The sequence below is a fragment of the Neopsephotus bourkii genome, unplaced genomic scaffold, assembly GCF_033783945.1.
Source record: "Neopsephotus bourkii isolate Nb327-2 ecotype Australia unplaced genomic scaffold, CSIRO-AGI_Nbou_v1 NB_986, whole genome shotgun sequence".
Classification (NCBI taxonomy): domain Eukaryota; kingdom Metazoa; phylum Chordata; class Aves; order Psittaciformes; family Psittacidae; genus Neopsephotus; species Neopsephotus bourkii.
In genome coordinates, this window is record NW_026901478.1 from 5,960 (window position 1) to 18,941 (window position 12,982).

Genomic DNA, 12,982 nt, shown 5'->3' on the forward strand with positions numbered 1-12,982 from the left:
TAGTGCATAACTTATAAATCTGTCCTCATCATCCTATATTACTTTTTCAAAGGAAGACTAACATCAAGCAAGACAGGATGAATGAAAGTCAATGAAGGTCAACTAGACAATCCAATTATTAAAGATTCTTGGAAGATCAGTACTGTGATCTATGAAAGAATTGGGTGTGATTTCTGTATTTGTTGACAAGAGTCACTTCTGTAGACCTGCAATATATTTTCTGTGGTAATGTGGTTTTAGATTATTCCAGTCAAACTTGTTCCTATAGCACATCTGAATGTCAATTGTTTATATTCTAAAATTCTGTATTCTGTTACTTTGCAGAAGACATATTTATAATACAGGCCTTAAGGAAAATGTGCTATACGGTTACATATTGCATTACAAAGAGCAGTGTTAAGATTGCATAATTGTGTAATACATGCCACTGCTATTTTTCCATGCTTTTTTTTCTTTAGTTACTTACCTTTTATTCTGCAGAACAGGCCATCTCTTGGGAGCATAGAACACTTTGTGTACAAAAGTGTACAATCACTTTTGCACAGTAAAAGAGGTTACTATTTATTGTAACTACTTATAGTAGAAGTCTTGAGCTGACCAGCATGTTTTAGTTTAAATGTGAAAGTTCAAGTATGTGTATAAGCCATCTGTGCTAGACACTTCAGATGATAAAACAGAAGAAAGTTTACTTAAGCAGAAGAATAGTTGTTTTCAGTCTTAGGGACTGACTTGAGCTTTAAATTTCACTTTGTTCCTTTTATTTCAGATATGTCTGAAACTTACCTGCTGGTTTGTTTGTTTTTTTTTTTTTTTGTCCCCTATATGGATATGTCTAATGAAAAATAATGCTTCTACATACAAACCTTGTTTTCTTATGGGATTTTTTTTGAGTCATACATAAATCAGGACAGATTATAGTATTTGGTGACAAATTATATCTGAAGACTAATATGTAAATGCACTAGACTATGCTACACATGTTTATAAATGCATTCAAAACTAGTACATGCTCTTACTGTTCTCCATGCCTACAAAAAACAGAACAAAAATACTCAATATAGATGTTATTTTGTACCCTGCCATCAGATACTTAGCTTACAGGATTTTTTATCAGGTATTTCTATGCAACTTATATTTCTTCTGTGGGAAGCCATTCCTGTGAAATTCTGTGTGTGTGTATATCTATATACTTATATAGAGAAATAATATGTTTTCCTTCCCAACTCATACAATTGCAGGAGAGTGTGGTCCTGTGTTGAGTAGCTAACCAAACAGAATATCAAGTGGCCTTCATTACAGGCCATGTAGGAATCATGTTGCTAAAATATCAATTGCTATGAATGACATAGTAGCTGAAAAAGAAGTAATATATTTCCTAGGTACTGGACAATTGGTGTAGTAAAGAATGTGAAATGACACATAGGAGTTACAAAAGAAGTAATATATTCCCAGGTACTGGACAACTGGTGTAGTAAAGAATGTGAAGTGATAGTACTGATTGAGAAAATTTTTACATTGTTTCCCAATAAAAGTTGAAGTTAGCCTCTGCAGCTGCTGGAGTTTTATTGGCTGACAGAGAAGGACAGGATCTTTTACTGAACTGAGCTTAAAGACAGCAACAATTTCAATGCTCTGCTATTTTGTTTATAAATGAAGATTTAAGAACAGAAATTTCTTAATTTCTTAAGTCTTAAGACTTAAGCTACCACATAATTCAAATTCTGTCTGGTCAGTGATCGGTATAGTGTGAGATTGCAGGATCATAGTATCATATTTTTAGTATTTTAAATGTTTTTATGTAGTTTATGAGGGTGGTGGATAGAGTGATCTCTTGGGTTACTTACAGGATGACAATAATATTTGAATTTGGAGCCATCATTCTTTCACTTCTTCATATTATTTTCCTCCTCTAAGAAGGTGATCTCCTTTTGCCAGAAATTACATTTTCCTTCTTCTTCATGCACATGTATAGATGGGTGTGCATACCTAGTGTTTTCTCTCAAACTCTTGAAATAAATAACAACAGTGATAGTAATAATAAAACTATTAATGAGCAGCTTGCCAGTGTTACAGAGAAATTTCTTAGACTGTGTTAAGTACGTGCTTGTATCAGCTCTTCGACTATTTGTGTATCTTTTCCACAGGTGACAGATCAGTCAGTGAAAGCTTTTGCTGAGCATTGTCCAGAGCTACAGTATGTTGGTTTCATGGGCTGCTCTGTAACATCGAAAGGAGTCATTCACCTCACCAACGTAAGTATCATTTTCCTTTTTGCTGGTCATTGGTGTGTTTGACTATTGCCAAACCATAGGTATCAACTAGGCTAAGTTTATACTATGATGGATAACACTGTTATAGGCAGAAACATTACAAAATAAATGAACTTTGCACAGTTAACCTGAGTAAAAAGCCTGTCACAAAAACATATTTAAGTGATGAAACTTTTTCGCAGAAATAACAACACTGTTCAGGTTAAAAGTCTTTAAAATGACTCCAGATTGCATTGCAAACAAAACAAATATCTACAATTGGAAGCAGAAAATTCATAGTGCAAAAGATTTAGGCACTTTGTATATATCCAGCTTTGTATTTTAACATAGTGTTACTGATACATTTTATTTTCTTTCCTTTTTCTTTTCTGTAAGAGGACTGATGTGTGAGAGAACTAACTTGAGTAAACGTGCAGGAAATACTGGAAGCATTCAATAAAATTAATGACTTGGGTGAGGTAGACAAACAGCATATTAATTAAAATTCATAACTGAAAGTAAATCCAGGGATCATGCAAACATCACAGAGAAGAGAGGAAAATGCATCAGGAATAGATAAATTAATATTTGTAGCTAAGATTGATTTTTTTAAAAGTTCAAATAGGAAAAGGAAACTTACTACAACTGGTAAAGATGACTGTAGAAATTGGTATTGGTAGAATATGAAAAGTTCTGGTAAACAGAAAAATAAACATAAAAATACAGGTCCTGAGGGAACTGATGGATGAAGTTGCCAGGTGATAATCCATCATATTTGAGAAGTTGTGGCAGTCTGGTGAACTTCCTTCTGTCTGAGGAAGGAGAAATCTAACCCTATTTTTAAAAAGGAAAACAAGGAAGGCCCAGGGAAGTACAGGCTAGTCAGTCTCACCTCTCTGTCCCTGGCAAGATCAGGGAGCAGGTCCTCCTGGATACTATGCTAGGGTGCATGGACAATAAGGGAGTGATTGGTGACAGCCAGCATGGGTTCGCTAAGAGCGAGTCATGCCTGAAAAATTTGATGGCCTTCTATGATGGGGTTATAGTATTGGTGCATTAGGGAAGAGCAACTGGTGTAATTGATCAGAACTTAATGCAAAATATTTGGCACTGTTCCATACAACATGCTTGTCTCTAAATGGGAGAGGCATGGATCTGACATACGGGCCACTTGATGGATAAGGCATCAGCTGGATGGTCACACTTAAAAGAGTTGTGATCAACAGCTTGAGTCCAAGTGGAAATCAGTGTCAAATGGTGTTTCTTAAGGGTCAGTATTGGAGCTGATGCTGTTCATCATATTTGTTGGTGACATGGATAGGGGGATTGATGCACCCTCAGCAAATTTGCTGGTAACACCAAGCTGTGTGGTGTGTTTGATATGCTGGAGGGAAGGGATGCCATCCACAAGGACCTTGACATGCTTGAGAGGTGAGCCAGTGCCAAACTCCTGAAGTTCAACAAGGCCAAGTTGCAAGGTCCTGCATCTGGGTCAGGGCAATCCCAGCACAAATACAGGCTTGGTGGACAATGAATTCAGAGCAACCATGAGGAGGACTTGGGTGTCTTGGTTGATGAGAAGCTAAACATGAGTGTGCATATGCAGCCTAGAAAGGCAATTGTACCCTGGGCTGCATCAAAAGATGAACAACCAGCAGATTGAGGGAGGTGATCCTGCCCCTCTGCTCTGCCCTTGTGGGATCCAGCTGGACAGTGTGTGCAGTTCTGGGGCCTTCAACACAAGAAAGGAGGTGGACCTGTTGGAGTGAGTCCAGAGGAGACCATGAAGATGATCAGAGAGCTGGAGCACCTCTCCTGTGAAGGAAGACAGGTTGAGGTAAGGCTTGTTCAGCCTGGAGAAGAGAAGGCTCTGGGGAGACCTTATAGAGCAGCTTCCAGTGTCTACAAGGGGCCTACAAGAAATCTGGAAAGGGACTTTTTACAAGTCCTTGTAGTGACAGGACAAGGGGGATGGCTTTAAACTGACAGAGGGGAGAGTTAGATTAGACATGATGAAGAAATTCTTTAGTATAAGGGTGGTGAGGCCCTGGCACAGGTTGCCCAGAGAAGCTGTTGCTGCCCCATCCCTGTCAGTGTTCACAGCTCGGTTGGACTGGGCTTGGAGCAACCTGGTCTAGTGGAAGGTTGTCTGTGGCAGGGGCCTGTAAGTAAATAATCTGTAAGGTCCCTTCCAACCAGAATCATTCTGTGGTACAATGAAGAATTTTTTATGATGAGGGTGGTTGGAACAGGTCACCAGGAGGTTGGTAGATGTCCCATCCCTTCAAACATTCAAGCTCAGGCTGGACGGGACTCTCAACAACCTGATGTTGAAAATCTCCATGCTTATTGTAGGGGGCTTGCACTATGTGACCTTTAAAAGTCCCTTCCAACCCAAACCATTCCATGATTCTATGATAGAATGTCTTCTGTTAAAGTTTGCTACAGACTCTTTTACATATGAGCGACTTTCTGTGCACTACAAGATGGTATATTTTTATTTATTTGTTGTCACTTTAGGCTGAGGTATATATAGAAACAAGTGGGATGATACGATTTATTGAGGGGAAAAAGAGTAGGAGATTTTTCCCGGTCAGACAGTGACTGGGAAGTTGTATTGGAATTTAGGCTTCTTTACTCTGAAGCTGTTGACGAATGATACCTGGTTAATCTTGCCAGAGTGACTTCGGTAAGTATTGTTTCCTCCACCTTTCTTCTCTGCCAGGTGTTACTTACTTGAAGTACAGCAGGCACTGGTAACAAAAGCTCTGAATTGCACTGAAGCAGCTGACATAGACACACGTTCCATTTCTACAGTTCTTAGGAGGAAATAAGATCCAGCAGGAAGTTAAATATCTAGGGAGTAGTTAACACAATCTTAAACTGCTGCATCTGCCTTTTCCAGAATTCGTCCTTTTTTTTTTTTTTTTTTAGTTCTAACCACTGTATATTTGTATGGCCAGTTTTGTATTGAGTTCTCAACTAGTACTTCATAAGTGCTTAGTAATAATTCCAGTCCCATGTTCTTAGAGAACATGGAATCTGTTCTTTGCTATACATGGCCTGTGAGAGGGTCTTACAAGCAGAGCTACCTCCTTCCTGTCTGCTTCCTGGGCGCAAACTGGAGGCAACAGCACACGAGAAGTTGTGAAGTTGCTTTGAGGCTGATGGATGTATAAAAGTTAAGTATTATTACTATCTTTTTCCCCTAGTAATGTAAGCTCTCTTTAAAGCACTGGCACTTGAAAATTCTGATTTGCGGCACTGCTGAAACACAGAGATTTTTAATAGCTAAATGTGGGTTATGTAGCGAAAATGTTGTGAATTATAGAAAAAGGAGAAACGTTCAGGACATACTTTCATTATTTTTCTACTGGTAATAGTGACATTCAAAAAAATTTGCTTCTTGAGCAAAACCATGTTATCACACTAGTACCTTTTTACCTTAAAGTTGTTGTAAACTACGAAAAATGCACCTGATGCAAATAATCATTACTGGGTAAGATGAGAGGCACTGCTGATATATACACTGGGAGAGAGAAAGGCAAAGATGGAGTGTGTGTGTGCAATTCACAGTTAAACTCCCAGTTGAAACCAATGGTTTGTTCTCCTGACCTAGAATGTTTTATTTTGCTTTGCAGCTGTAATGTGTCAAACAGTGTTGCAAAAGATCTGAATGGTCTGTTCTGTGACGTTAGAAAAATTACACCAACATTTATCAACTTTGTTTCCGTGGAAGAGGGAAGAACAGGTCGTGGATATAGTGTTGTAGTTTTTACCTTCTGTTTTCATTACATCCGCAGTTACTGTTTCGTTTCATCTTTTTTTCTGACTTGCTTTATTATTTACTTGCCTTTAATTTTTTTAGTTTTCTCCCTTCGTTCCCTTTTTACATCCTTGTCTCTCAAGAACTTAGCTGTTCATTTTTTCTTTTCACTTTCTTCTTTTCCTGTAAGTGTGAAAATAGATGTAAATGTGCAAACTAATTACGTTGAAGACAGAATAACCAGATGAGTAATTTTTCTTCATTAACTAAGTGTGAGAAAGAAACTTTATATGATAACCAATGAAGTAGTCATTTTTTCATTTTATACCTTTGGCCACAAAACCGGTGGTATTCTCTTCCCCTCTTGTGGTAGTTGTCTCTCAACAGTTTAATTGTTGCACTTGTAACAGAATTTTATCAGCTGGTATTAGCAAATTTCAACTTACAGACAAGTTTTATTTCCAAACCACTTCTTTAACTTCTTCCTCTGGGTTGTCAGATAAAAGCAAGACTAATTGCTTTGTAGCAGTATATGTAAGCAGTAGCTTCTACACCGTGTCTTATGGTGTAGGACTGTCTGGTAAAGTTTATGACAGGCATCTTTATCTAAATATCTGTGAATCCTTGGCCATCATCTTGATAGAAGAAGTTCTAATTTATTCTTCTAATCAGTTGTGCATGAAGACAATTTATCTAAGAATTATTCTTTTTGGAACAATGTGATCTTTACTCTTTGTTTATCTCATAATTGTTACCGTACAGACATGTCCAACCTAACTCAGTCATGCCTGTGTCTCGGTAGCTAGTATGAAGTTGATAAAAATTCTGATGTAGAGAGCAAGTATTTACGACTCGTTCAGTGCAGGCATTATCAGCTTGACAGATATATTATGATAATCTACATATGACAAGGTTGATTTCATAAGAGCCTTTCCTAAAGGTACTGTATGGTCCTTTTCTTTAGTAACTGCTTTGTTTTGACACATAGTGCTCTGCTTTATGCTTTTTTTTAGTGGTAATATTTTAGCATACCTTCTGATCTTAAAGTTATCATGCTTCCTAACTAGGAAAATGATTGCTCTCCTTTGACAAGATCTAGAAAAAACAGTTTTTTAATCAATTTATGTAATGAACTATATTTCATAAGCTGGCATGTGATTTATTTGAGTCTGTCTGAATTTAATAAGATGTCCTTTTAAGTGATAGTCTTCCAATCAACGGAAAAAGCCGTTAAGGATTTCTGAACATAGGGATTCTGGAAGAGTCTTCATGAGGATTGGGTTGGCACTTTAAATGATGTGGTGCTGTAGATTGTGTACTAGAAACTTTTCAACATCTTGTCAAACTAAAGCTGATCATTTTGCTGAATGAAGTTAATGGTGTCCCTCCTAAGAGGTACTATTTCATCCTTTTTAAGGATTTGATAGTCTACCTCTGCAGTTTCTAACTGTAACTGCAGTTTCTTTCAAGTTGCAATGAAGTAAAAACAGCAGTACAGAGAAGACTGAATGCATAGCTGTAAGGGTTTCAGTGTTCTGTGAGTGTGCGAAACTTTCAAAAAATTTCTGAATTTGCTTGAATAAATAACACAAAGAGAGAATCAGTGATACTGTAATCCAGCAGCAACTTCTGGAGTTTCTAAACTGGAAATAAATCTTGTGAAGCGGGTACTGTATGTGCTCATTATATGTGTATGCAAGTAGCTCTTCCACAATGGAGCTCAGTGGTAGAAAGGAGGACAGTATGTTTATTTTTATGGCATAACTTGTAAAAAGTATTCATGCAATATGTAAAAAAAAATTTATTAGCAGTCATGGAAGAAGTAGCAGCTTTAATACAAAAGTAATTCACTTTGCTGTTGTATTTTGCTATGGTACAATACAAAGCAAAGGAATCTATTAAATACATTTTTTCTTTAATTATGTTTTCAGCGCTCTTCTCAGGCATCATTTCTTACAAATACCTGCACTCTTCAAAATGGACTCTTCCAGTTTGTTTTTTATAAGTGATGCAAATTAAATCTGTGATTATAAGACAGGTTTTTAACATTTATTTCCTGTTCAAGCAATGGGAGCTCGATGTTTTGCAGTATTGTAAAAAAATCGGAATTTGTGAATGTGCAGAATATTAGATCAGGCTATGGGAAAGTAGTGTCTTCTGAAACCATTCAATCATTTTCCAGTTCTTTAAACCATGTATGATTATTGTTTCAGGAACACAGTATATCTCAGTAATATAGTTCCGTTCCTTCATCTCTTAAGTAAAAATTAATGGATGTGACTTTTTAAAAAGTAGTTTATAAATTATATTGACATAATAATAATAATAGAAAGAATGTGATTTATAATTTTTTCAGGTTGCTGTTTTTTATTTCCTGTGATCACACACGTGCTTTGGGGGCCTTACATCAGAGAGCTGTTTATTCCCTGAAGGCACATATACACATAGAATGTCAAGAAAATGAAGCTTAATTAGCAAAAGATGTGAATTTAAAGCTCATTAAGTTCTTATAAGCACATTATTTCAGAAATAATTTGGACATAGTTCTGAAGAGGATTGATCTTCTGTGAATTGTTTAAAGGTGGAATTGGAAGTGTTAGGTTTGGACTCAGTCTGAAAGGTCTGTTCCAACATAAATGAGTCCATGATTCTGTTCTGTGATTGTTAAGGAAGCATATCTCTACAGGAATTGTGGAAGCATGTGGGGAACAGAAGAAAAGAAGAAAAAAAATTAGTGGTAGACCCTTACAATGATAGCTAAATATTCATAGGAATTAATACATCAACACTGAAAAATTACCTGTCATCGCAATGATAATAGTATTTTTTTATCATCTAAAGTATATGAAATTTATCCTAAACATGAACAGTCTCAAATCAGGCGTATTTTCCCCTTCTGCCATTTGTGGTAGTTTTCAAATGCTCTAGCTTCTTAATTATCCTTGCACGTACTTTAATATTACAAGTTCCAGTAATCATAACAGAAGTCTTATGAATTCCATAACATTCAGGCACACAAATAGTATGATAATCTCTGAATCTTTAAATATATCAACCTCCATAAAATTTCATTTAAACCAACCAACAAAAGTATCTGAAGCTCTGTTTTTCAAAATTTCTTTGTCCAAAACCATTCTGTGATGTAAGCGGTTCTTTTGCATCTGTCATTCACACTGATAAAAATCCCTTTCAGTACATCTTAATAGGTGATCTCCTCACAAAACCTTTGCATCCTGCACTGTCAATTTTCTGTCTGTTAAGTGGGACTGAGGGGAAGGGACCAGTACTGTGTTCCGTTCTAATCCCTATCATCTAACTACACTCACTCTAAAATGTGAATGCTTTTATTACACAGTCTCATACAGTTTTAACACTGAATCAATATTTAGTCCTTTCAACAAGTTGTGTATATGAGTAGCATACAATTTGCTTAACTGTTCTTCCTTTCTCTTTTTTTTAATTTCATATTTTTAAGCCCCTTGCCTATTATTTGCATCATCTGTTTTACTGTTGCATTAAGTATTCCTTTTTCAGTTAAAACATTTTGCCTGCTGGACCTGAGTTCCAAGTTTAAATTCTTCTCAAGCTGAGCATTCTTTGTTGAGCTATAAAATTAAGAATTAAAGAAAAGTGTCAATATCCGTAGAAGAATGGCCCTCAAATTGCTCAATAAAATGGTATTGCTGCATGAAGAAAATTGATTTTAATTAACAAAAAAACCCCAACAATCCAAACACAAGAGATTGTTCATCCTTGTGCCCTCAGATTAAGTATTTATGTCACAGAATATCCTTTTCCCTTGGAAAAATGCTGATTAAAGATAGGTTTCTTTATCTCCAGATTTCTTGTCTAATTGGAGGTAGAATATAGAACTCAGTATTTTTTTCTTGCCACTTTTTTATAATAGTAGTGATTAATAAAGGAATAAGCACTGTAGCATTATCCCCTTACAATTACTTTTTCGGGTAAAATTTAAAATAGGACATTAATGTCAATTTAATTGAAAAATGGTTGCACACACATTTGTAGCAGTTCTTTGAGCTGTAGTAAGATGCTGATACCACTGATTTAAATAGGTAGAGGGGTATTCTTTTCCCCTATCATGTTCAGATTGATACAATGTTGTTTCAGAAGGTCCAGTACTTAGGGAAATGTGTATCCAGTTCTGCAGATCTTGACAGTCAGTCAGTTATGTGAAGTGGCAATAGTGAGGTTGTATAGATCAAATTATACTTCAGGACTTTGTATCAGTTTAAGCCATCTCTTCAAACTTCTAAGACAGTAAGATTTTCTGGATCGTGTACATTGTGCCTAATAAAAAGAAGAATTTACCTACCAAGTAGGTCAGGTGTCAGGTAGGGTGTTTAAAAGGAATAAATGTGACGGTAAAAAAGGCAACTGATGGTTGAGTTACTGTATACTGAATATAACTGTAGACTATTATTAGAATGAGGGAAAGAAACAAGGAGGGAATGATAATTCTCTGGTAAGGGTAAAGAATAAAATCTACCTTGGAAACTATTAGTTCGGTCAAGTGGAGTACTAGGAATTCAGTTTCAATTTTAAGTCTATTCATACAATGCAAAAGTGTTGTGATTTGGTTTTTAGTTTTTTTGTTTGTTGTTGTTGTTGTTTTGGTTTTTTTTTTTTTTGGTGATGTTTTTTCATTAGGTTTGTTGGGGTGGTTTTTTGGTGGTTTTGGGGGCTTTTTTTGGTTTTTGTTTTTTTTTTTTCCCTGGGAAATCACAAATTCTTTCTTCTGTATCTGTTATTGTCTCAGTGAGGTAGATACTGTACTGTTATCTCTTACCTAATTCGAAGCCACGTTAGTTAAACTGTTATTAAAAAAAGCAATGACCTAATGTAAGTCCAGCTTTTTTAACCTGGAAGTAATAATACTGAAAGAAGAATCTCACTTGCTCATAAGAAGAGTGTGGTCCTTAAAGAAAGCGTATTTTAGTTAAAAGTTCTGTGTGCTTTTTATAGTTTTTTTGTGGGGTTTTGTTTGTTTGTTTTTAAATGGGAAGAGTTTTTACTTGTCTTTGAGGTCTCCTGATAAATATTTGTTTACTGTCATAGAACATATGCATTATTGCATTGTCCAGTAGGTATATTCCCAATGTCATAGGCACTGGCCATGTTATTGCCAACATGGTATAAAGGATGAAGTATCTAATGTGAATAGCTGTATGAAGATGAAGAAAATTCAAGTTGCTCTAAGTTTCCACTTCTCTTTGTAATTTATGCAGAAAAAATGAGGGGTAGGCTGTGAGCTTTTTTTGGGTGCTTAGCAGGTAAGTCCTTTAAACTTCCTGGTGGAACAGTATCTGTAAAATGCAGAGAGACAGAGCTTGTAAAAATCTGTTCATTTTACCAATGCAGTATCAATCATTATGAGCTTTTCTTCCTAATAGGCAAATAAGATAATCAGAAGTTCAATGGGATTACACAAACACCTCCACAGTACACCTGTGGTAATATCCTAATAATAGGAACGTTATTGTCCTGTAGACATACCCTGCAGTTGTTTCTCGGTGGTCAGATTCCTTAATTTTATGCTTGTTCTGCAGGATTTTTGGGAGCAGTAATGGTTTATCTTCAGCTTCAGTTTCAAGAATGTTAAACCTTCTGGAACAAAATACCACACCACCAATTTCTGTAGAAGTAATTTCTGTTAAATACAGACTTATTAATTAGCTACTGAAGTGGACCGATTATATGATCTCAGTTGTATGCCTTTACTTAATCAAATCCTTTGTGACTTAAATCACTGAATAGGATTATTTTTTTCTCTCTTACATGGAAAGTAAATTTAATTAAGGTGTCAGTATTACCTAATGCAATTATTTTTTAGAGTATAACAAAGATTATTTCAGACAGCTTAAAACGCAAACAGCACTTGGAAGTTACTATAACTAAACTGTTCCGTTATTTAAGGATACTGCAAAAATCTGTAAAAATTTTCTCCTTTGAGTCCATAGCTCATAAAAATAGTAAGACGTTTTTGTTTGCTTTTTAAGGACATTTTAGTGATTAATAGTAGTAATAAATCAGATTAATCAGTGCATAAATCTTAATCATATTATTCTGTGACTACAGCTTTTGTTGTTCAGAATATCCAAGTTAGTATTGATGGCTGAGCAGGTAAGACTACAGTATCAATATTGTATTTTCCAAGGAGTTTGTAATATTCACTTAGTTTGAAAGCCTCAGACTCTGGAGTCTTTAATCACATGCATTTGAATCTAAGCACAGATGTGTTCCTTTGATGCCATGTTTTTCTTACAATTAAATAAGTTGATATGTTACCTTGGTATTTATATTCCATATGGCTAAAAGGAGGAAGGCCTAGGTCCCTTTTGTAGGTGGTTTAGTCCATGAGTGGGAATGTCTTGATTTCATAGAATAATTGAGTGCCTGAATTCCAAATTTGCTAAAGTTGGGTTCTATTAGTGTTTATTTTCTTCTTGTGGAAAATATAGTAATCTTATCTTTCTTGACTATTTTGCACATATTGTATGTGATTCCAAAAAGTTTACAGGTTTTATAACAGTCATGCAGTGAACAATTTCAGATTATTTCTTTCTATCATTTTTGTCTCAATAGCTAAGAAATCTTTCCAGCTTGGATCTGCGTCATATCACAGAACTGGACAATGAAACCGTGATGGAAATAGTAAAGAGATGCAAAAACCTTAATTCTCTCAATCTGTGTCTGAACTGGATCATTAATGACAGGTAACTTGGTTATAGGATCTAAAGCGTTGAAAATCCTTATGGCTCAGAGGGTGGAGGAAATAACTGAAAAGAAGCGTTTTCTTTTCTGCATGCTTATTCTTGCTTGTTTTGGGTAAATCATCTAAACACATATTTTATCGAGTGAATATTTCTGTTAGTGGAGAAAAGTTTAATTATAAGTGAATGGCAGCACTAATCTGTTTCCTGTAAATTCCATGAGAATGTTCTCT

General features: G+C 35.7%; 1 protein-coding gene across 2 annotated transcripts in view; it reads left to right on the plus strand.

Moving 5' to 3' along the window:
- The first annotated feature begins 2,113 nt into the window (after window positions 1–2,113).
- The window catches only part of LOC133215436 (F-box/LRR-repeat protein 17-like), a 101,183-nt gene continuing 90,314 nt past the window's right edge, over window positions 2,114–12,982 (plus strand). The window contains exons 1-2 of one of the 2 annotated variants that reach the window (XM_061359464.1): window positions 2,114–2,252; window positions 12,622–12,752. In XM_061359464.1, the coding sequence (XP_061215448.1) occupies window positions 2,208–2,252; window positions 12,622–12,752 (176 nt within the window). In that variant the 5' untranslated portion in view covers window positions 2,114–2,207. The remainder of the gene's footprint in view (window positions 2,253–12,621; window positions 12,753–12,982) is intronic. The other variant, XM_061359465.1, reaches the window with a different exon arrangement.